Here is a 20961-nt window from a genome sequence, read left to right on the forward strand (position 1 = left end):
TCTTTACTAACACACCACAGAAAAAATGATAGTTTAAGAGTTAACTTTTACATAAGTATCCTAACACACTGCTACAGTCTATTTCAATGGATTTAAAAACCCAGCTAACTCCGAGTTAAGTTACTGTTATTTAGGGAGGTGGAGGGAGCGACTGAAATCCATCCACCTGATGCAAATAAGGTCCTGGACTGGTAACAGGCGAACAGCCCTGTGCATTTGCCAACGAAGCTGCAATAAACAATTACAGTTTTAAAAGTACAATCGTTTCTCTAGAATTAGGTAAGGTATGTAGACACCAAAGGCACTAACGGCAGAACGGAATAGGTCAAAGTCAGGAACGAAGAAGTTGCTCTTGAGTTTGAGTTTGGGCGGCACTTGAGGCAAGTATTCAACAGCGCGCGCCTTGTCCTCGAGCAACAGTAAACAGTCCTGCACGTTTACAGCGGGTGGGTGGGGTGCATTTGCAAGGCACGCTGTGTGGCGCGGGTGGGCTCTTTCCTGTTCTAAGCAGGGCAATACCTGAAACAGGAAAACGATTCTACTGGAGAGGGAGAGCAGCACAGGATCTTAACAGCCGCTTCCTTTGCTTCGCATCTCGCCTCCCTCCCTCCCTGAATGGTATAGTCCAGTTCGGGGCGGAGTTCACGAGAGGGAGAAGACGTCACTGGGTTCCGCGCAGGCGCGTGTGCGTTTGTGTCTAGGCCAGGCGCGCGTTGACTGTGGTGTTTTCCTTCCGTGGGAGCTTTTTCCGTTGGCTTCGCCCTCCCGCCGCCCGCGAGCAGCCTCCTCTCCACGCCTCGGAACAGCGCGCCATGTCGGACCCGCGAGTCAGGCAGATCAAAATAAAAACGGGCGTAGTAAAGCGGTGAGTGTTGGAGGGGCTGGCTGGGCCTCTGCTGCCTCCTCTGCCCTCTCGTGGGGGGAGAGGTCTTATCCCAGGAGGCTATGGAGAGGGGTCTGCTCGGGGCCGGCCCTGCCTTCCCCTCGGACGCCCCTGCTGCTGCTGCGTCACCCTCCTGTTGGTCAGAAAAGCGGGGCAGCCGCTCAAGGCCCCTGTCGTGTATTTGTATCTGGGGTGTGTTGCTGCGTATATGTGCACGTCGTTCTTTCTCCAAGGAGCTGAGGGTAGTGTGTGTGTGGTCTGTCTCAGTGCTTTTATTTTTAAGTGCAGGTACCACCTTAAGTGGCGCAGTGAGGAAATGCTTGGCTAACCAGCAGAAGGTTGCCCGTTCAAATCCCCGCTGGTATGTTTCCCAGACTATGGGAAATCCCTTTACTGGGCAGCAGCCATATAGGAAGATGCTGAATGGCATCATCTCAAACTGCGCGGGAGGCAGCAATGGTAAACCCCTCATGTATTCTACCAAAGAAAACCATAGGGCTCTGTGGGTGCCAGGAGTTGAAATTGACTCGAGGGCACACTTTACCTTTTCTCTTACCTTGGTCACCTTAAGTGGTGCGGTGGGGAAATGCTTGACTAACAAGCAGATGGTTGCCGGTTCAAATCCCCGCTGGTACTATTTGGGGCAACAGTGATATAGGAAGATGCTGAAAGGCATTGCCTCATACTGTGTGGGAGGAGGCAATGGTAAACCTCTCCTGTATACTACCAAAAGAAAACCACAGAAAACCACTAATGGATTTACTTAACAAATAATGTACTGGTGCACTTTAGACCCAAAGGTACAAATGTGTACTGTTTACCTTTTTCTTAAGAACTTGTGGTTGCCTGCCTCTTCCAGCAAATGTGGCCAAACAGCCAAGTCCTGTGCTCTTATTTCCTGCTCTAGAACAGGAGAGAAAAGTGTGAGGTTTGGTTATGCTCAGCTGAGGCACCCAGGATGCCTCCATGAAGTGCAGATGAGGGCCCGTCCTGCCATCATTTTCCTCTTGTGCTCTGGAGCAGGGAAAGAAGGTGTGGAACTTGTTGGTTTGGTGCTATGTAGCCAAGGTGCTCCGTGCACCATGGTAATGCAGTGGCCAAACCACCCTTGGTCTTCTTTTACATCCTTGGAGTTAGGAAAGGGGTAGAGATTGCTGTTCCACTGCATCCGTGGTTCATCCAGTATTGGGAGGAAGGCTGGGTTCACTCATTGCCCTCACCAGAAGTAGGGGTGTGCACAAATCAATTTTTGTGATTCGATTTTTGCTCAAATCGCAAAAACTCAAATTGATTAATCAAAAGCAGCTGGCTTGGCTGGCTGCCTTGACAAATCAACCTCTAATCACTCAAATCGATTTGAGTGCTATTTTGAGGCCTGTTTTTCTGGGGAAAGCTGGGAAAACAGGCCTGAAAATGGTGCCATTTTCCTGGGGATAGCTGATCTACCAATTGGGGTTGGTGGGTAGACCGGCGCTCCGCTTTGGACTTGGCATATGTGTATGTGTGAGGACCCGGGTAGACCAGTCCTCCAAGGTAGGCTGACGCGCTAAGTCCAGAGTGGAGGACTGGTTACCCTCTGACTCTGGGTACCCTCTGGTTACCCTCTGACCTTGGTAGGCCAGCTGACCCTGGAAAAATGGTGCTTTAATCACTCAAATCGATTTGGGTTGTATCGAGGTTGATTCTCCACAACACTGAATTGGGCCCTCTATTTTGAGGGTGATTTGATTTGAGGTCAATCTCCCCAGATCACCCCCTGATTTGAGGTTGAATTGAACTGCGCATCCCTAACCAGAAGGCAGTAGTCCACCATGGCAAGCATGACCTTTCTGTAAATATTAAAGTTGTTCCATAGCAGGCTTATCTTGGTGGCAAAGAAAGATGAGCACTTACTGTAACTTCTTTTATATATGAGTTAATTGGGATGAGGCCATAGCTCAGTGGTGGAGCATCTGCTTTGCATGCAGAGGATCCTTGGCACAATCCCTGGCATCTCCAGGTAGGGCTGGGGAAGACTCCTGCCTGAAACCTTGGAGAACTTCTGCCGGTCAGAGTAGACAATACTGAGCTAAGAGCCTGATGCACCAATGGTCTGACTTGGTATAAGGCAACTTCCTATGTTGCTGCTAAAACTAGAGGCGGGATTCAGCTTTTATATTTTGGTCTGAAACTACATTCTGAAGCATAGAAGTTGCTGGTGAACTCTTGCTGATGTAGTGTCCAGGCCTTTGGTTCAGACAGCTGGGTTTCTAATGGGGAGTCCTTCTGAAGACTGGTTGCAGATCCAGTCATGTAATTATTGTGAAAAGGTGAATGGGCAATTCATTCTGTCATGGCTTCACAATTACATTATATATTGCCTCATCTTCGTCTGTTAAAAGGCATCTGACTTGGTCAAACCAAAGGTATTTGTTGCTGCTCAAAACAGCTTGGGTTGCATATATTATTTATTAATATTGACTTAATTTTCAGATTTTGAGACCAGTGGAATATTATAATTGCCATATTTAAGAAGCCATAAGAAACTGCCTTATACTGAGTCAGACCAGTATTGGCTCAGTATTGTCTAACTGTCTGGCAGTGGCTCTCCAAAGCTTCAGACAAGCCCTGCCTGGAGATGCCAGGGATTGAAGCTGGGACCTTCTGAATGCAAAGCAGCTCTTCCCTGAGCAAAGACACTGCATTAAATTTAAGCCAAATCTGTGGAGTTTGATTTTGGAATGTTTATTTGGTGCTCTGTTAGCATGGCAACAGCTTATGAATGGGTCTTGTGATCTGTGGACAAACTGTTAACATGTTGTAATATTGCTAATGGGAGGCCAGTAAGCACTTTCAGAGCACTTCCATTAGAAAGCAGTAATTATAAACCTCTTGCAGAGCACATGACTTGTTAGATTGCCAGATCCTTACTTGGAGATGGTGCCTATATCTTTTAAATGTTCTGAGGCACTAAGGCAGGATGCAGTTGCAGAGCCTCGGGGCCTGTTCTTCCCCTGGGCCTTTCACTCAACCTCTCCTTCTTTCTCTGCTTTTTGTGGGCTGCAAATCGTAGAATGTTAGAGTTGGAAGGGACCTTGGAGGCCTTCTAGGCCAACACCCTGTTAAGTGCAGGAAACTGCTAAGGTGCCTTGTCCAGTCTCTGTTTGAAAAACTCCAGTGAAGGAGAGCCTGCTGCTGCACAAGGCAGACTGCTCCATTATCAAACAGTTCTTATTATAATTAAGTTCTTTGTAATGTCTAGTCTAAATCTGCTTCCTTAGCCCATTGGTTCGAGTCCTGCTTCATAAGCAACATAGAACAAGTCTGCTCCTCTTTCTGTATTGGAGCCCTTCAGATATTTGAAGACGACTATCCTATTTCCCCTCCATCTTTTTCCAGGCTAAACATACCCAGCTCCCTCAGCCATTCCTCATGGGACTTGGTTTCCAGACCCCTCATCACCTTTGTTGCCCTCCTCTGAACCTGTTCCAGTTTTATCAACGTCTTTCTTAAAATGTGGGGCCTCGAACTGGACACAGAGGCTCTACCATGCAGCCACCCGCCGATGGAAGTGGGTGGTGTGTGTGCTGCTTTCTGCAAATGGCATTGGTGACAGTGTGGCTCCATGCAAATGTCACGCTGCAGCTCCACCTGACTCCCATTGGGAATGCTGGGAGTTGAGTGGAGCTGCTCTGATGCATGGAGAATAATTTTCTCTTCCAAAGGAGCTAACTAGCAAGTATAATTTATTAATCTTTATAGCCTATTTGGATTCTGATGGAAGGAAAGAATAATATGCAATACAGAACATGTTTTAAATGACATTTGACTTCTTTCTAGTGCTCCTTACCTTTACATAGGCTATATATTTGTTTCCTAAGTTGCAGTGTTCTAATAATTCTTAGTAGTTTAGGAATTATTCTTGAAGTGGTCCATATTGAAAATTTTAATGAAATGAAGCAATTTAGTCATGTGCTCTGTTACCAGTAAGCTATTACAGCCTGCGATGCCCAGGAAGTAAGAGCAATAGCTGAAAGGAGATTTCATATTGGACCATGAAAAGGAAAAATGGTATAGGTTACTCTGGAAAGTTTCAGAATTAACTTATAATATGACTGCAGGCCCCATATTTCTTTAAAAAGCATGGAAGCCCCACTAAACATGCAAAAACCCTCCATAATACTGTGTAAAGGACCTTGCTGGATCATATCTTTATTATGTTTCCACTAGTGCATTCAAAGCAGTTTACAATTTAAAATATTGCCTTGTTTGTTTGTTTGTTTATTGTTAAATTTATATACCGCCTTTCATTAAAACAATCCCAAGGCAGTTTACAGCAACATTTAAAAACAAGATGGTAAAAAGACACAATTAAAATATTAAGTGAAAAATATTAAGCAAATCTGATTAAAAATTTAAAACAAAAGCATAAAAGCAATACAGAGTACAAAGAGCAGCAGCAGAGAATCAAATAAATGCCTGGGCAAAAAGCCAAGATTTTACACTCTTTCTAAAAGCTGTGATGGAGACCGAGGAGCGAATAGCCACCAGGAGAGCTTGTGGCTTAGTCTAAGATCATTATTTGCCACTTTGTGTGAACCAGGCCATAGTCGATGGGCTGGTTCAAACGATGGCCAGCAGCACATATAAAGAAAAGGCCATGTCGAGTGTGTGCCTGTCTCCACGGATGTATTGATGTACTGGTTAACACTACTTGGAGCATATATTTAAGGACCATTCAGATGAACCACTCCCACATGTGATCAGTGTACCAGGAGGGCATTGGGACGTCCATGGAGGACATCCTGACGGCCCTGCTCTCAGTGTGTCTCTCCTTCTCTTATGCTGACGGATACAGTATATCGTTTGAACTGGCCCTCTGTTTCCCTGAAATTGGAACTTTATTCTTTTTATTAAGTCAAAGGTAAACTGAATTGTAGTGCTGGTAATCTCACTTGTGTATAATAAGTAGGGCTGTGCGCACTATACACTGCAACATTTTAAAAATCTATTATAAAAGTTGATTTCTGTGACCTATAAAGGTCACGGGATTTTTGTGATTAGTTCTTCTCACTGTTTTTTGCCCAAAGTACTGCCTAAAGAGAGCCACCTAATGGCGCAGTGGGGAAATGACTAGCAAGCCAAAGGTGGTTGGTTCAAATCCCTGCTGGTGTGTTTCCCTGTATGGTATGGGAAACATAGTCTTTCCCAGACTATGGGAAACACCTATATCAGGCAGCAGCGATATAGGAAGATGCTGAAAGGCATCATCTCATACTGGACAGGAGATGGCAATGGTAAACCCCTCTGTATTCTACCAAAGACAATCATGTCATGGGGCTCTGTAGTCGCCAGGAGTCAATACCGACTCGATGGCACACTTTACTGCCTAAAGAGTAGTCCTAGACTGGTAAAAGAATGTTAATGATTCTTGGTACCTTTGGTTGGTTTCTTGAACTGACAGGGATGGTCTGAGATAAGATGCATGTGAGAACAGGTGAGAGGCTAAAATTCTACGGAGAGCTTAGAACTTGCTTATATATTGTACAGCTATTGCTGAACTCTGCAACTTTTCACATTACTTAACGTTTAGTGGTGTCTTATGCTTGTGTGGAGAAGACTCTCCAGGATCTCATGATAATGCTTCCTGTCCCAGAGCTACTGCTGAGCCTGGAAGAGATTCTGCAGAATTCCTGCATGGTTGGAGGGCGTCTAGCCTGCACGATGATAAGACATAGGAAGCTGCCTTATACCAAGTCAGACCATTGGTCCATCTAGCCTAGTATTGTCTATGCTGACTAGCAGCAGCTCTCCAAGGTTTCAGGCAGGAGTCTTTCTCAACCCTAGCTGGAGATGCCTGGCACCTTTTGTGTGCAAGCAGATGCTCTGCCACTGAGCTAATGCTCCTTTCCCTAAATGGGAATGCATTGTTGGTTACTTTTAATTCTTTTGAACTCTGTGTGGTTTATATGTACAATTTGAATTGTTATTGCCAATGTGTGTGTACTGTTGTAGTAAACAAATACTTTAGCAACAAGAAGAGGATTAGAAGAGCTATATAAACCGGAGATACTTTGCATTTCTGTGATGGAGATAGCAGGAGGAATCTGAATCTACTTCTACTATCAGAAAATTGATGGTCTCCCCTTTAATTCGTAGCATGCAGTTTACTGACCACACCAGACACAGCTTCCATGACTTGGACATTCATGCTCATAGCTGTGATTTCTGTGTTGGCAAACTTGCTGGTGATATTCTGAAATTGATGGCTCCTTCCTTAGGTTTTCACAAAACTAATCTGAGGCATTAGTAATGGTTAACCACCTTTTCTTACCAGACTAGAAATTTGCTCAGTATTAAACAAAAGACGTTGTGTGACAGGTCAAAGATTGAATTCAAAAATGTTTGTTTTTGCAGCTGATTCCTATGCAGGTTTTGTTTATTTATTTTATTTATTATTTATTTAACACATTTGTATACCGCCCAAAATGCAAGTCCCTGAACTGTTTACAACAAAACAGTATAAACAACAAATAAAAAGGTTAAAACATTACAACAATTTAAAATTTAAAACATTGAAACTATTAAAAACACAATTAAAACAATATTGAATTAAAAGCCTGGGTGAACAAATGTGTCTTGACTGCCTTTTTAGAAGTTGTAAGAGATGGGGAGGCTCTTATTTCAGCAGGAAGTGTGTTTCAAAGCCTCGGGCAGCAACGGAGAAGGCCTGCGCCTGAGTAGCTACCAGATGAGTTGGTGGCAACTGCAGACAAACCTCTCCAGATGACCTCAATTGGCGGTGTGGTTCATAGAGAAGAAGGCGTCCTCTTTAATTGTTGGAATTAAATCCCACCTGAGTGAGGCTTCCTTCCAAATAAGTATGCTTAGGATTGGAGTGGAGCCACCTAATGGCGCAGCGGGGAAATGCTTGACTAACAATCAGAAAGTTGCTGGTTCGAATCCCCGCTGGTACTATATCATGCAGCAGTAATATAGGAAGATAGTAAATGCTCTATGTAAAACATATCTGAGTGGGAGGAGCTACTTAGATAGCTACATGGCAAGCACTGTTAATCAGTCCATTATTTGTTTTGTTCTAAGCTTTTATGTAGACATTTTTATTTCTCAGCTGTGTTGTTCACCAGTACCAATATGCTTGAAGTAACTTCTGAATTGGTAAGCCGTTTACCAAGAAGCCAGTTTTCTCCTCAGTATGAATGCTAGAATGTAGGTTACAATCATTTGAGGATGCAATTTTATTTATTCTATTACATTTTTATTAATTACATTTATATACTGCCTAATAAATATTTCTAGACACTTTACAAACCTGACCCAAAGTGCAATGACTTTGGGTCAAGGTCTCTATTCTGGTGTTGTGTTTTTTTAAAGGTACTTGAAGATGTTAATTTCACCAGCAACTTTACTAGTAGACTGGAAGTGCAACAGAGAGTGTCTCCCCAAAAAACCTCATGGAAGGCTTAGAGCTGCCATTACTGGTTATGCATTATAGTTACTGTGCTGTCCATCAGCTGTTAACGTGAGGATTGTATATGTCAAGTGACCCTGTGGCTTGTGAAAACACTATATGATTGTGAGGCAAAGCTGATATTGAGCAATGCTTTTAAGTTTTCATTGTTTGTATTGCTTTGTCTATGTGTCTTACTCTGCTGCCTAAAATTTTGAGGATCCCTTGGGGGATGCCCTTTATTGCTGTGGCGATTTCTGCGTCAGATGTGGTTATGTAGGTCATGAGCAGCTATTGGTCATCATTTGTCACATGAATGGAGATAAGATGTGCAACACTTCTATCACCACCCTCTCCCAGTCATTGCCATTTTGTGACTTTTAAGATTCTTTCATTATGTCCTTAGTGCGGCTGAGTGTACCGTCACCATATCACTCTAGCAAGGACACCATCTATCCTTTACTACCCTGTTTCCCCGAAAGTAAGACCTACCCTGAAAGTAAGACCTAGCAGTAATTTCTGATGTACTGCTAATTGCCCTAGTGCATTTTGGGGGGCTAAAATTAATATAAGACACTGTCTTATTTTCGGGGAAACACGGTAGTACTAGTACTACTACTACCTCCCAAATCCTACAGGGCTAAGCCCTCCAACATTTCATGAATCTTTTCAGTCTTTTTAAATCTACATTTTAAATCTTATCGACCACTTGGAAAGCTTTGATTTCTCCTTCTGCTGTGCTTCAGTGTATACATACTTTTAGTTTTTGTAACGAGCAAACTGCAGTACAGCTGTTTGTCCTGCAGCAAGGCTATCTCTCATCCACCCATGTTGTGTGAACTGTTGTATTTGAATGGGAACTTGCAGAAACCATTAGGCAGAGGTTAACCTGTAATTGGATCACGCATTAACTGATTGTCTGGTTAAGCCTGATACTTAGCCTTTGTTAAATGATAACTATATTGCTGAAGTAACAGCAATTATGCCAAGCTCAGGCAATATGTAGGAGGAAAAAAATGCATTTTCCTAAATAGATGTTCTGTAGCTATTTCGGTATTATACTGGCTTTAAAAAAGCTGCTGTGAACACACTATGTTAGGGGCATGTGAAAATAGCACTGACATTTGCCCATAGTTTTCCTCTGATTAAATGAAAGTGACACCAGTAGATTAGAATGAGACTAAGACAATTCACATTGCAATTGTGTTAGTTTAACTTTAACAATCTTTTAACACTCTTGTTTAAATGTAGCTGACATACCATAATTACAAATCTACAAGCCTTGATTATAGAATTTTACATCATGAACCTATGGGAGAAGTATATTGATTTTTCGGTAAGGCAGCCCTTTTAGAAACCACCTTTCCAAAACTGTGGAATCTTCCCAAGTTTGTTCTTTTGCCTGTAGCTCTGACACATTGCTACTGCTTTATAAGCAGCCATGGTGCTAAATATCAGTTTCTTAACTAAAATCTGTTATGTTTCTTATAAGAGAGAATAAACTGATTCTCATTTAATTCAGTTTAATACAATTAATTGAAAAGCAGTGTGGTCAGGTCTTAGTGCTGAAAGTGAGTGTCTTATGTGCTGTAACCCACAACATTTGTTCTGAGCTTTGTACAAAATCCAAATATAAATTATTGGAGTAATGACCCTTACCCCTTCCTCTACCTCTCTCTTTGTAAGATCTGTGTAAAAATACCTGAACCATGAGGAATTTGTGAGACACAGTACAATAAGGTGGGGGCTGGATTGATATAGAGCTGTCTTGGAAGTTGGAGCTCTCCAGTTCTTCCCTCCCTTACAACTATAAAGTTTCACTGGTGGGTAGTCGCACATATTTGTTTTAACAACTGGATGGAAAACTTACCAAAGTTTGCACTTTGGAACTTGAAATGTATGATCAGTAACTGGAAAGGTGTAGATAAAAGCTGTGGTAAAGCATATTAAATGAGAAGTGTTTCCCTGTACCTTGTGTAAAAAGAATCCCTAGCACTCTGGTTTGAATCCATACTTGACTCTTTGCAATGTCCTGCTATTTTTAGCTAACATTGTTATGAGATGCGTCTAATTACATATTAATTTGAGAACTCTCCTCCTAAGATATTAGGCAAAGATTATTTTTTCTTCAGTTGTCTGAGGTCGTCCTAAACAATGGTTTGTGCGCCAATCATGCCTCAGGAAGACAGGAAGTAGAATTTCAAAGCAGCTGGGAATCTCTGGTAGGTAGGAGGTGCCAAAAACCCCAGTTCTGTTCCTGTCTCGCTTCAGGAAACAGTGAATTGAGAGAGCTCCTCTCAGCCAGTGTTTTCAGGCCTGTTCTTTTCTGTCATCTCCCCACTTTCCCTCTCCTTGTATTGTACCAGGGTGAGAAGGGAGTTGTTTATTTTCTTAAAATTTAAAAATGTTTTTAAAGTTCCAAAATCTGACCTAGTGGCTCTGTTTGTTCTTGTGTATTTTATTTGTTTGTTTGTTTGTTTGTTATTAATTCGATTTTTATACCGCCCTTCTGAGCTGGCTCAGGGCGGTTTACAATTAAAAACCAGAAATCATTAAAAACAATTAAAACAGAAATACAATATAAACACCAATTTAAAAACATCTTAAAAAACAATTAAACTATCGAAACAATTAAAACCCTGAAAACCAGGTTAACATTAAAACAATTAAAACGAATTAAAAACCCTGAAAGGCCAGGCCAAACAGATGGGTTTAAAGAGTTTTAAGGGCTCTCTATGTGTGTGTTTAGTTTTGGCTTTTCGATTCTCCTTGCTGCACATGGAGCCATTCCATGCTGTAGACCTCTTAGGGCATTCCCTCTTGGAGGGCCCCCACTCAGAAAGTAGAGCATTGCCCAGCAAAGAGGGAAACAGCCCAGTGGTACCAAACACTCTTGCTCTCCTTCTCCAGCTAACATGGACAGCGTTCCAGCTCCTCCCATATCCACTGACACTTCTGCCCTTCCTGCTCCTATGGAGCTTGTTAAAACACACAAGAAGGATTCCAAAAAGGTGAAGCACTTGAAGGAAGAGGGTTCAAAGCCCTCCAAAAAGCAGAAACAGCTGCATGACCACACTAAGTGGCACAAGAAGAAAGCAAAATCGCCAGTTGCCTGTTCAAGCGAATGCTTACTGCTGCAGGCTGTATGCCAGCAGCACCTACCATGGCGCCTCCCACCTGCCATTTTGCAAGTCCAGGGCGGTGCAGGATTGAGTGGCTTTTCCGACAGGTGACCTATGGATGCCCGCGACAAAGACTCCTGGCAACCAACTGGGGGAGGGGGGAACCCAGTTCATTGGTCATTCCCCCTGCATCCCAGCCAGCAACGGCAGCATTCATGTTTCCTTCTGAGCTTCCTACCATGCCTGGGGGGGTGGGGTCCTGCTTCGGAGCAATACTTCACTGCACCAGAGGATGTGAGTACTGTCGCTTCGGGGAATTCTATACCGCATAAGCCGGTTGCCCCAGATTTAGAATTGTGGCTCAAATAATTTATCCAGCAGCTTAAGGCCAGTTCCATCCCCATGCCACCACTCTCCCCTCCCTCAAATCCAGTGCATATTCCCGCTGCTCCTGCCCCTCAATGACCCAGACGTCCTGCCAAGCCTGATTTTCAGTCTTCCTCACAAGGCTCCAGCCCTACTAGGGGGGTCATCCCCCTTAACGAGAGGGGCCAATTTCTGCCTAGAATCCTAAAGCACAAAAAGAGAAAATGTTCTTTAAAGCCCTCTTTCTCTGCTAGGGAGGATTGCCCCCCTCCCAAGAGATCTTTCCTCCCTCCCACTACTCAGAATCCTTCTCTGCCATCTCCCAATCCTCACCCCAGACCACTTAGCCCTATTCTCCCTCCTTCCCTCCCCCTGTTGTCCCTCAGAAACCTCCCCAGGGACACCCTCTCTCTGACTCATACTTCATCACCTTCTGATACTGAGGAAGGAGAGCTTTTGGAAAAGGCATCTCTGTCTTCCAACTCAATCCAACTGTTTATGGCTTCAGATTTTGACATTTTATTAGCCAAAACATGGAGAGCCATTAAGGACAGCTCATCTAAAGGAGTTGCCCAAACTCAGGTAGGCCTAGAGCAGGCGGTTTCCCCTTCCACCTCAGCATCTACTCTCTGTCCCTTTTCCTCCTCTATTTAGAAATACCATGCTAAATTAATGGAAGGTACCCTTCTCCACCAATTCCTCTACCCCATGCCCTAAAAAGCTTTATACTCTCCCTGATGCTGTTATGGCTTTGTTGGTTCCTCCCACTGTAGATGCACCTGTGGCACAATTAGTATCAGGACCACTCATGAATTAAAATGGAGATGAGCGGCTCAAGATTCCTGAGGATAAACAGTGCAGTTTTCTTCTCTGTAAGGTTCATGATGCATCCTTAACAGTCAGCACAGCTGCTGCTAATTTCATCTTTGCTTGCGCCTTGCTTCGCATCTTCCAGCAAGATGCATTCGTATTCTGCTTAGACCCTACATTCATTCTAAAAATCAGATCCACCTTCCACAGATCTCAAGATGTGGTTCTCCCTTACTTTTGTCCTTCTCCTGTCCATCCTAAAGAAAACTGATGGCACATCTTGGATGTGCGTAGAGCCCTCCAGATCTTCTTAAGATGCACCAAACAACTCCATCATTCTGATTCCCATTTTGTCTCCTTCTACCCTACTTCCTTGGGAACTAAGGTGTCAGAGCCACTATCTCCTTGGCATACTATCTCCAGCTATCAATTCCATGGGACATCACGGCACACTTTACCCGTAGCACCAGCCCTTCAGACACATTCTCCACTAACACCCCTCTTCAGGTCATCTGCCAAGTGGCCATATGGTCCTCTACATCACCGTTCATTAAACGTTACAAGATTGATTCCTTCAACTCAGCACAGGCTGTCCTCGGCTGTTCAGTTTTATAACAGGTGTAACACATCTGCTCTTCCTCTTCTGCTTGTGTATGTGCCATTGCTTAGGATGACCTCAGACAACTGCGGAAAAAGAAAAAAATGGTCTTGCCTGTGAAGGGTTCTTTTTTGCAGTGTCTGAGGTCATCCGGTCCACCGGATGTTCTACTATTTCTCCATGGGTCTGGGGGCCAGTTTTGGGAGGAGGGCGACTCCCAGGATATCAGTGTTTCACCCTCTCTTACCCTCCTCACTTGGCTGAGCCGATCTGACCTATTCCGTTTGTTTTTTCCAGTCTCTCTCTAATTGTTATATTCTAAAACCTGCTTTTATTTAGCTCAACAGTTAGGAACTGGGGATTTTGGCTCCTCCTACCTAACTGCCGGAGATTCCCAGCTGCTTTGAAATTCTACTTCCTGTCTAATTGAGGCATGGTTGGTGCACAACCCATTGTTTAGGATGACCTCAAACACTGTGAAAAAGAGCCCTTGGCAGGTAAGGCCAATGTTTCTTTTTAATATGCATGCAGCAGATGGTTGGCAATTGAATGTACCAAAGCAGTGATCTCCACTATTTTTAAAGTGGGGCCACTTTGACAGAAAACCTTCAGTGTGAGATCCATTTCCCACCATACAGTGCCATCTTGGAAGGTGTGCACGGAACACTGGGAAGTCTAGTCCTTCCCAGCACTTTCTCTGTAGAACTTAGTGGGAAAAGCGCTGGGAAGGGCTACACTTTCAAGCACCCTGTGAGTGCCTTCCAAGATGGTGCTGGGGCTCAAAAGGGATCTATTTCTCTTAAAGGAGCCCCACTAGCACTAGGCAAAATGCAGTACTGAAAATAGTTGGCTCTGCATGATGCCAGGAGGACTGTGCAGAGTATTTGGCTTAAACTTCACCCAGGCCTAACAAACAGTCAGGGAGCAGCACTTAGGGTCAATGGGAGTCACCACTGGCTCCTTGGCCTTGCAACGAATAACATTGGGCTAGAGGGTTAGTGTAGGGCAGAGCTTGAGGGGGCCAAGTCCCTTCCTCACACCTTGACTCCTCCAATATACAAATAAATTGGTCTTGCTAAAGTACTCATACCAGTGTATGTTATCTGGCCAAGTATGGAGAGGGAGACTACAGGAAACATGGCTAGTACAGCCCATGTATTCCTAGCAGTTTCCCTTCTTTCACTAATGAAGAAGCTGGCTAGGCTACTGTATTTACCTGAATCCAAGACTAGGTTTTCTGCAAGTTTTTTGATGATAGAAATGGTGTGTGTGTGGTGTCTTAAATTCAGAGTGCTGTTCCTTTTGGTTAAATAAAGATATAGCCTCTTTCACCCCTATTTTTAAAAGGAGTTGTATTAAATTCAGGGTTGTATCCTATTCAGGTAAATACAGTAAATGCTGACCGATATCCAAACTAATGAAGTTCCAAAGTTCATGCATGTGGGGGGTGATTTGACAACCTCCTCTTCCCTCATAAGTTATCTTTGTCACCCCCAAATATGTCCTTGAGAGTTGCACAGCCCTCGGGGACACATTTTCAGCTAGCACAGAGTGCTTCTGGGGGAAGGCAAGATCATTGAAATATATAACCCCGCCCCACACCCCCAAATCCCTGGCTGTTCAAGCCCTGGTACAGCATTCATCTTGAACTCTTCAGAAGCACTTGGCCCATGGACTGTCAAGTTGCTATCTTTTGGTGCTCACATGTACAAGTAGCCAGATGACTGGCTATTTGTAGGGTCTATATATTATGAGATTGTTGGTAAGTAAAATTTCATTACTGAGAGCTACAAATTGGATGAGTACATAATGATTTGGTATCTATCCCAGAAAAGTTATTTGTTACTGTACTAATCTCAACAAAAAATTCATTGATTGTCCACTTGCTTCCAGGCCAGATTCAAAGTGCTGCGTTTGATCTTTAAAGCTCTACATGACTTGGGAGTGTCAGACTGCATTTGCCCATATGGACCTGCCAGGTTCTTCCCGTCTTCTTTGCAGCCCTGCTCTGCTACTGACACAGATTTGGTTGGCAGGAGCAGGGCCTCTTCAGTAGTGGCCCCCCTCTATGGAATGCCCTCCCAAAGGTGCTTTGTCAGTGTCTCTCTTTGAGGAGTTTTTAAAAGAGCCTGAAAACACTTCTTTTCTGTGAAGTGTTTAAAATTGGTTTTAATAAGAGTTTCCCGTTTTAATCAGTTCTGCCTGATTCTGTTTGCCTTTTTATCTGTTTGTTATAGTAAGCTGCGCAGAGCAGCAGTGTGCTGGTGTAATGGGATGGAAATATTTATAAATAAATATGATTTTGCTAAGACTGATTATAAAGGTAGTGTGATATTGTCCTATAAACATGACAACAAATGTTTAGTTAAATATCACACACACACTCTGCTATCTACCACCTCCATTTTGATAAATGAGATTCTGCTTTCTTGAGGTCACATACTAAGTTAATCATGACTAAATGACTAAATCCTATTGAAATCAGTGGGACAACTTATACCTGACTAACTTGACTCATTGATTTCAGTAGTGCTTAGTCATGACTATCTAGTGAGTATGAAACTCTTAGTATGTATCTAAACAGCCTATTATACAACTAACTGGTGAACTTCTTTAATTGGATTTTTAAAGTTAGATATTGAGTTCAGGATTAAGTGATTTATGTTTTATGAATTAATTTAACATTTCTATGCGCTGCTGGATTTTAATAATTGAATATTAGAAATTTCTAAATACTTGAATGATCAGGCTGACAATTGAATATAAGTGCTTCTCTGGGTCTGGATTTTCTGTACCTCATTCAGGCTGCAAATTGATTACCTATCAACCCTTCCAATCAATTAATTGCTTTGGGTTCCTAAAGCAATTGTTTTCTTTCTCTCCAGGGAGTTGTGATTTTTGTCTAAGTAGGAGGTGTCTTCTCTTTACACCAGCATTTTTATGCAAGTAGTTTGTGTGCCTTATAGGACTGATTTAATGTTGTAGGCTAGGCATAACAGGTTATCTGTTATGCTTGTGAAAGTGAATCAAAACATAATTCATATAGTTTCATAGGATTGGGCTGCAAACCTTAAGGTAAGAGGGTAAGAAGTGGAAAGACAAGTATTTTGTGAAAGAAATACAAAATAGAAATTGTGGTGTCCCTTACTGGCTTGGCTTTCACATAGCCCTGTTGAACCCAGTGAAAATAGTATTGAATAAATGCTTTGGTTACAGCCTAGTCTGTGCTTCTGATCATTTATTGACTCTAATTGCCTCACTCTTTGAGTATTGTTTTAGGGGTGGGCAGTTACTTCGGAAAATTTGTTTAGGCTGGAATACTATCAAGTGCTCCTGAAATTTGTTTAAACCACTATTTATCTGTGCCCTGTTCCAAAATAAAATATAATACTCAATTTACATAAATTGAGTAATTTATGTTTTTCAGTCACTTGGCAATTTAGAAAATAGTGTAAAACCAAACTGAACTTCATTTTAAAGCCATACATATTGTTGCAGTGGTGATGATCCCAAAAATACTGAGATGTCTTTTTTTTATCATTTTTTTTTTAAAAATGGGCATGCCTAGACTTAGAAATTTCAACTCATTTGAGGTAAACTGGCACATTTACTGCCCATTTGCTTATATGATCCACCTAGACAGCCCTGTGTGCTCAAGGAGGGCTCCCTTACTGCCAGCTGTGGAAGGAGAGCAAGCCGCTTGCAGAAGTCCATCTGCCATAGTTGGCAATTGAAGCCTTGTTGTGCTTAGGAGGTTCTGGGTCACAGCCTTTGACTTTGAGATGGCTGACTAAATTGCAACTGTGGAAGCCTAGTTAATACAGTACAGTGACTTAATCAAAGTACTGAAATGCTTTTTAAATCAGTTGACTTCAGAATCGGTTCATAGCTGTTTTTAAATTCTTAAAGGTGACAAAGCAAAAGCTCCAAGTGTGCTCTGCCTACTACAGATACAATTTGAATGATCAACTACAAGTAGACTAAACATAATCTTCTCTAAGTAAACTGAACACTTCATGCTATCTTGGGGTGTGAATTATTTTTATCACCATTTGTTAAAAATTATTTCTCAAGAATACTGTCATCTCTGTATTTATTCATAGCTGGTATAGCTACCCACTTGGCAACTGCACTTCATGGCAGTATGGGTGAAGCTAGAGCAGGAAACTTCTGTAGTGAGCCTTGGCATCTTCAGGGCTCCCTTCTCATTCTCCTTACCCCCCCCACCCTTCTTTTTGCCCATTATTTTAAGATGGAGCCTGTGAGAAAGTTAAAAATACTTGGTTCTACAAAATACCTTCTGTATAATGGAAAGATTAAGTGTGTGTTCTGCTACTTGTACTGTACTGAGAAGTGGTTTGTTTTGATGTACTGTAAAATTGCTCAAAGTTTGCTCAACCATTCTAAAAATTTGTAAATTCCAATTATTAGTACTATAAACTAGGGATATGCAGAACGTGCTGAGCTCATAACATTCTGACTAGGAATGGGTCGTTTTGAGTGTTCTGAGCTCAGTACAGAACATCTCTAAAAAGGGGGTCCTATGCTCCTGTTCCAGGCTCGGAATGGAACAAGCCCGTTCCGTTCGGGAGATGAGCTGCTGTGCGAGATTCCGGTCAGAGTGCCACGACAGCTTGCAGGGCCGGCCCGGCACTTTGCTGCTGGTAACAAAGAAGAGTTGTGATGACTTTAATGTTAAAGGTACCTGTAAGCGCTTAGATTAATGTAACATTCCTGGTCTCTACAGGATTCATTTTCATTTGGATGAAAGCAACTAATAGTAGTGTCTGGAAACCTATAAACTAATAGGCTTATAGACACTGCTACCTACTATTTGGAGACTACAGCATGCAAAATAGTATTTAATAGCTTAATTTCTGATAATTGGGGTTAATTTGTCCTGTTGACATAAGTGGGATTGGGTTTTGGGTCAGAATGCAGTGCAATTGTCTATTTAGTGATGTGCTGCTTTGTGAAACCACTTTAATAATTCTCATATCTGTCCAGCCGTTAAATTTGGTGTATTCAGGGCTTCTGCACTCTGATGCTTTGACAGGATGATTGTTTGCTAGGTAGTGGGGAAGCTACTTTTAACCATGATTTTGGCTGGGCTGCTGGCTGTTTTTATTGTGTCCGATTTATTTCTTCTGGCTTTTGTGTGTGTAATCTTTTTTGTTAGCTGCCTTGTGAGAACCTGTTCCAGAAGGGCAGGATATAAATATTTTAAATACATGTTTTTGTTTATGTCCCTGGAGTGAACACTTATAGAAACAGTTTAACTAGATATGGATTAGTGAGTTAAAAAGGCAGAACTTGGGCCAAAAAAGTTCTGGAGATGTCGTTGATGGTATGCTTCAAATGTGTGCATGGGGGAGGATCCAGACAAAGTTAGCCATGACTAAGCACTATTGAAACAAATAAGACATGACTAATCTAAGTCCCATACAGTTCAATGGGACTTAGTCATGATTAACTTAGTCTGAATCTGCCATAGAGCATAAGTTTTAGATGGAAGAAATCTATAAAACAGCTGAAGATTTAATGTTGCCTTCTGTTGTTGTAAAGAATATGTAGTGAGGGGTTTTTTTTAGTTGACTGTGTTCTCACTGTGTACCTTCTACATTAGGATGGGCAATGTCTTTGGTCCATGTCTCTGGGGCTTCCCATATTACACTAGTTTATTTTTAATGGAATAGTATGTTTACTGTGAAAGGTTTTGAGTTCCATCAGTTCTTCTTGACACAGTGATGTCAAGTACAGCACTGTGGTAAAACAGGAGCAAGATGAAGAGAACAACTCTTCACATGAGTTTCCTAAATCATAGATGATAAAGCATCCATAGGATTGTATTTCCCTATGAATGTTTTGTAGTGATTTTGCTTTAGTGCAGGCATGGTAGATAGCCCTTGGGCTGGTCTCCTGTAGTGTTTAAGTGTAGTGTAGTGGTGGTTAAGGGTAGTGTAGTGGTTGCTTCTAAGTGCAGGGAGACATTTGTAAACTGGCAGAGAGTGGGTTCTTTCACACAAATGGCACGTGACACATGACTTCTGTAAGGTCTGTGTATGCAGGCAGACCACTACATATTTTTGCTAGGTAAGCATGGACAAATTGGTGTCCAATCCTTGCAGTTGTTGCTACTTAGAGTGTGGAAGGATCATGAGAATCAAGTATACATGTTCTGCAATCCTTTCTCTTAAGGATCTACAGAGTTATTCCATGAGAGAATCCTCCATGCTGGCTTTGACCATGAGGGAACAAATCCCGTTGCCCCTCACTAAGCCTTTCCGCAAGCGCTTCTCTCCAATAAAGACTGCCCTTCTTATTCCCAGAATTCCCTGCAACTGCTCTCCAGGTCCTACCCACCTGGTGTACTGATTGGTTGCCCTGGAGTTCACCAGCATGTCAGTCAAGACAAGTGTTCGCTCCCTTTTGACTCTTGAGTGGGAGGGGAGACTGATCACTACACTGTCCAACCTAGGCAGGCTGGTGGCAAGGCACAGAACAGGGTAGGCAAAATGCAGCTCTCCAGATGTTGCTGAAATACAATTCCCATCATTCCCAGCTACAATTACATTACAGCTGGGAATGATGGAAGCTGCAAACTTTATTCAAAACAGTAGGGATTGATGGAAATTGTAGTTCAGCATAATCTGAAGAGCCGCATGTTGCCTACCCCTACGCTAGACAGACACTTGGGTCATGTACTCACAAACAAAAGGCACATACTCTGTTAATTTTGCTTAAGATGTTACTCTGTTAATTTTGCTTAAAGAGCCTTTTTGCTCTTGGGTCTCTCTCTTTTTTTAAAAAAAAAGTCTTGTTTCCTCTTGGAAAGGAATGTACATATTCTGTACTACTAAGTAGCAATAACATTTTCAGAATCCTGTGTACATGGAAAACAGACCAGCATACAAGGGATGTGACTCCATTTTCAGAAATTACCAGTAGAAGGTCCAGTCCATACCACAGTTCAGTTCAGGCAATCCTCCCAACAATCATGTGGTAGATATAAATGAGCTGCAGTTTCATTTCATCCCCAACTTCACATGCAGCTTCCCTTTCAGTTTCCATAAAGAAAGAAAGAAAGAAATTAAAATATTTCTATCCCACCTTTCCACACATAGGAATCCCCTGGTGGCTAATGATCAGCGGTAAAATTAAGAACAATAAAACAGCAGTTAATGAAATACAATATGAAGATGCAGAACAGCCCACAAGAGCATAATGCTAGGCAACCTAAAGCATAAAAATTATTGTTATTGTTATTAATATAGTAATCAGGGTGGATTTGATTTAAATCAAACTGATTTAAATCACGATTTAAATCACTAGCAGGGTGGATAAAAATCAAAAAAATCCGATTTAAATTAAAAAAATCCGATTTAAATTTTAAAAATCTGATTTTTTTGATTTAAATCGGATTTTTTTATTTTTATCCACCCTGCTAGTGATTTAAATCGTGATTTAAATCAGTTTGATTTAAATCAAATCCACCCTGATAGTAATTATAAAATGTTTAAGAAATCTGTCTCTATCTATTATTTATTGATTGATTTGATTTGATTTGATTTGATTTGATTTTTATACCGCCCTTCCAAAATGGCTCAATTAAAACAGAAACCATTAAAACAAATAACAATTAAAACAGAAATATAAATATGGATAATTCTCTAAGACCAGAAGTATAAATATGGATAATTCTCTAAGACCATATAGATAATTATCTCAGACC

At 42.1% G+C, this 20961-nt stretch overlaps 1 protein-coding gene across 1 annotated transcript in view; it reads left to right on the forward strand.

The window, feature by feature from the left end:
- Positions 1 to 645: 645 nt before the first annotated feature.
- The window catches only part of TBCA (tubulin folding cofactor A), a 48941-nt gene continuing 28625 nt past the window's right edge, over positions 646 to 20961 (forward strand). The window contains exon 1 of the mRNA XM_053296269.1: positions 646 to 865. Coding sequence (XP_053152244.1) covers positions 813 to 865 — 53 coding nt within the window. The 5' untranslated portion in view covers positions 646 to 812. The remainder of the gene's footprint in view (positions 866 to 20961) is intronic.

Source organism: Hemicordylus capensis, chromosome 2 (genome assembly GCF_027244095.1).
Source record: "Hemicordylus capensis ecotype Gifberg chromosome 2, rHemCap1.1.pri, whole genome shotgun sequence".
Classification (NCBI taxonomy): domain Eukaryota; kingdom Metazoa; phylum Chordata; class Lepidosauria; order Squamata; family Cordylidae; genus Hemicordylus; species Hemicordylus capensis.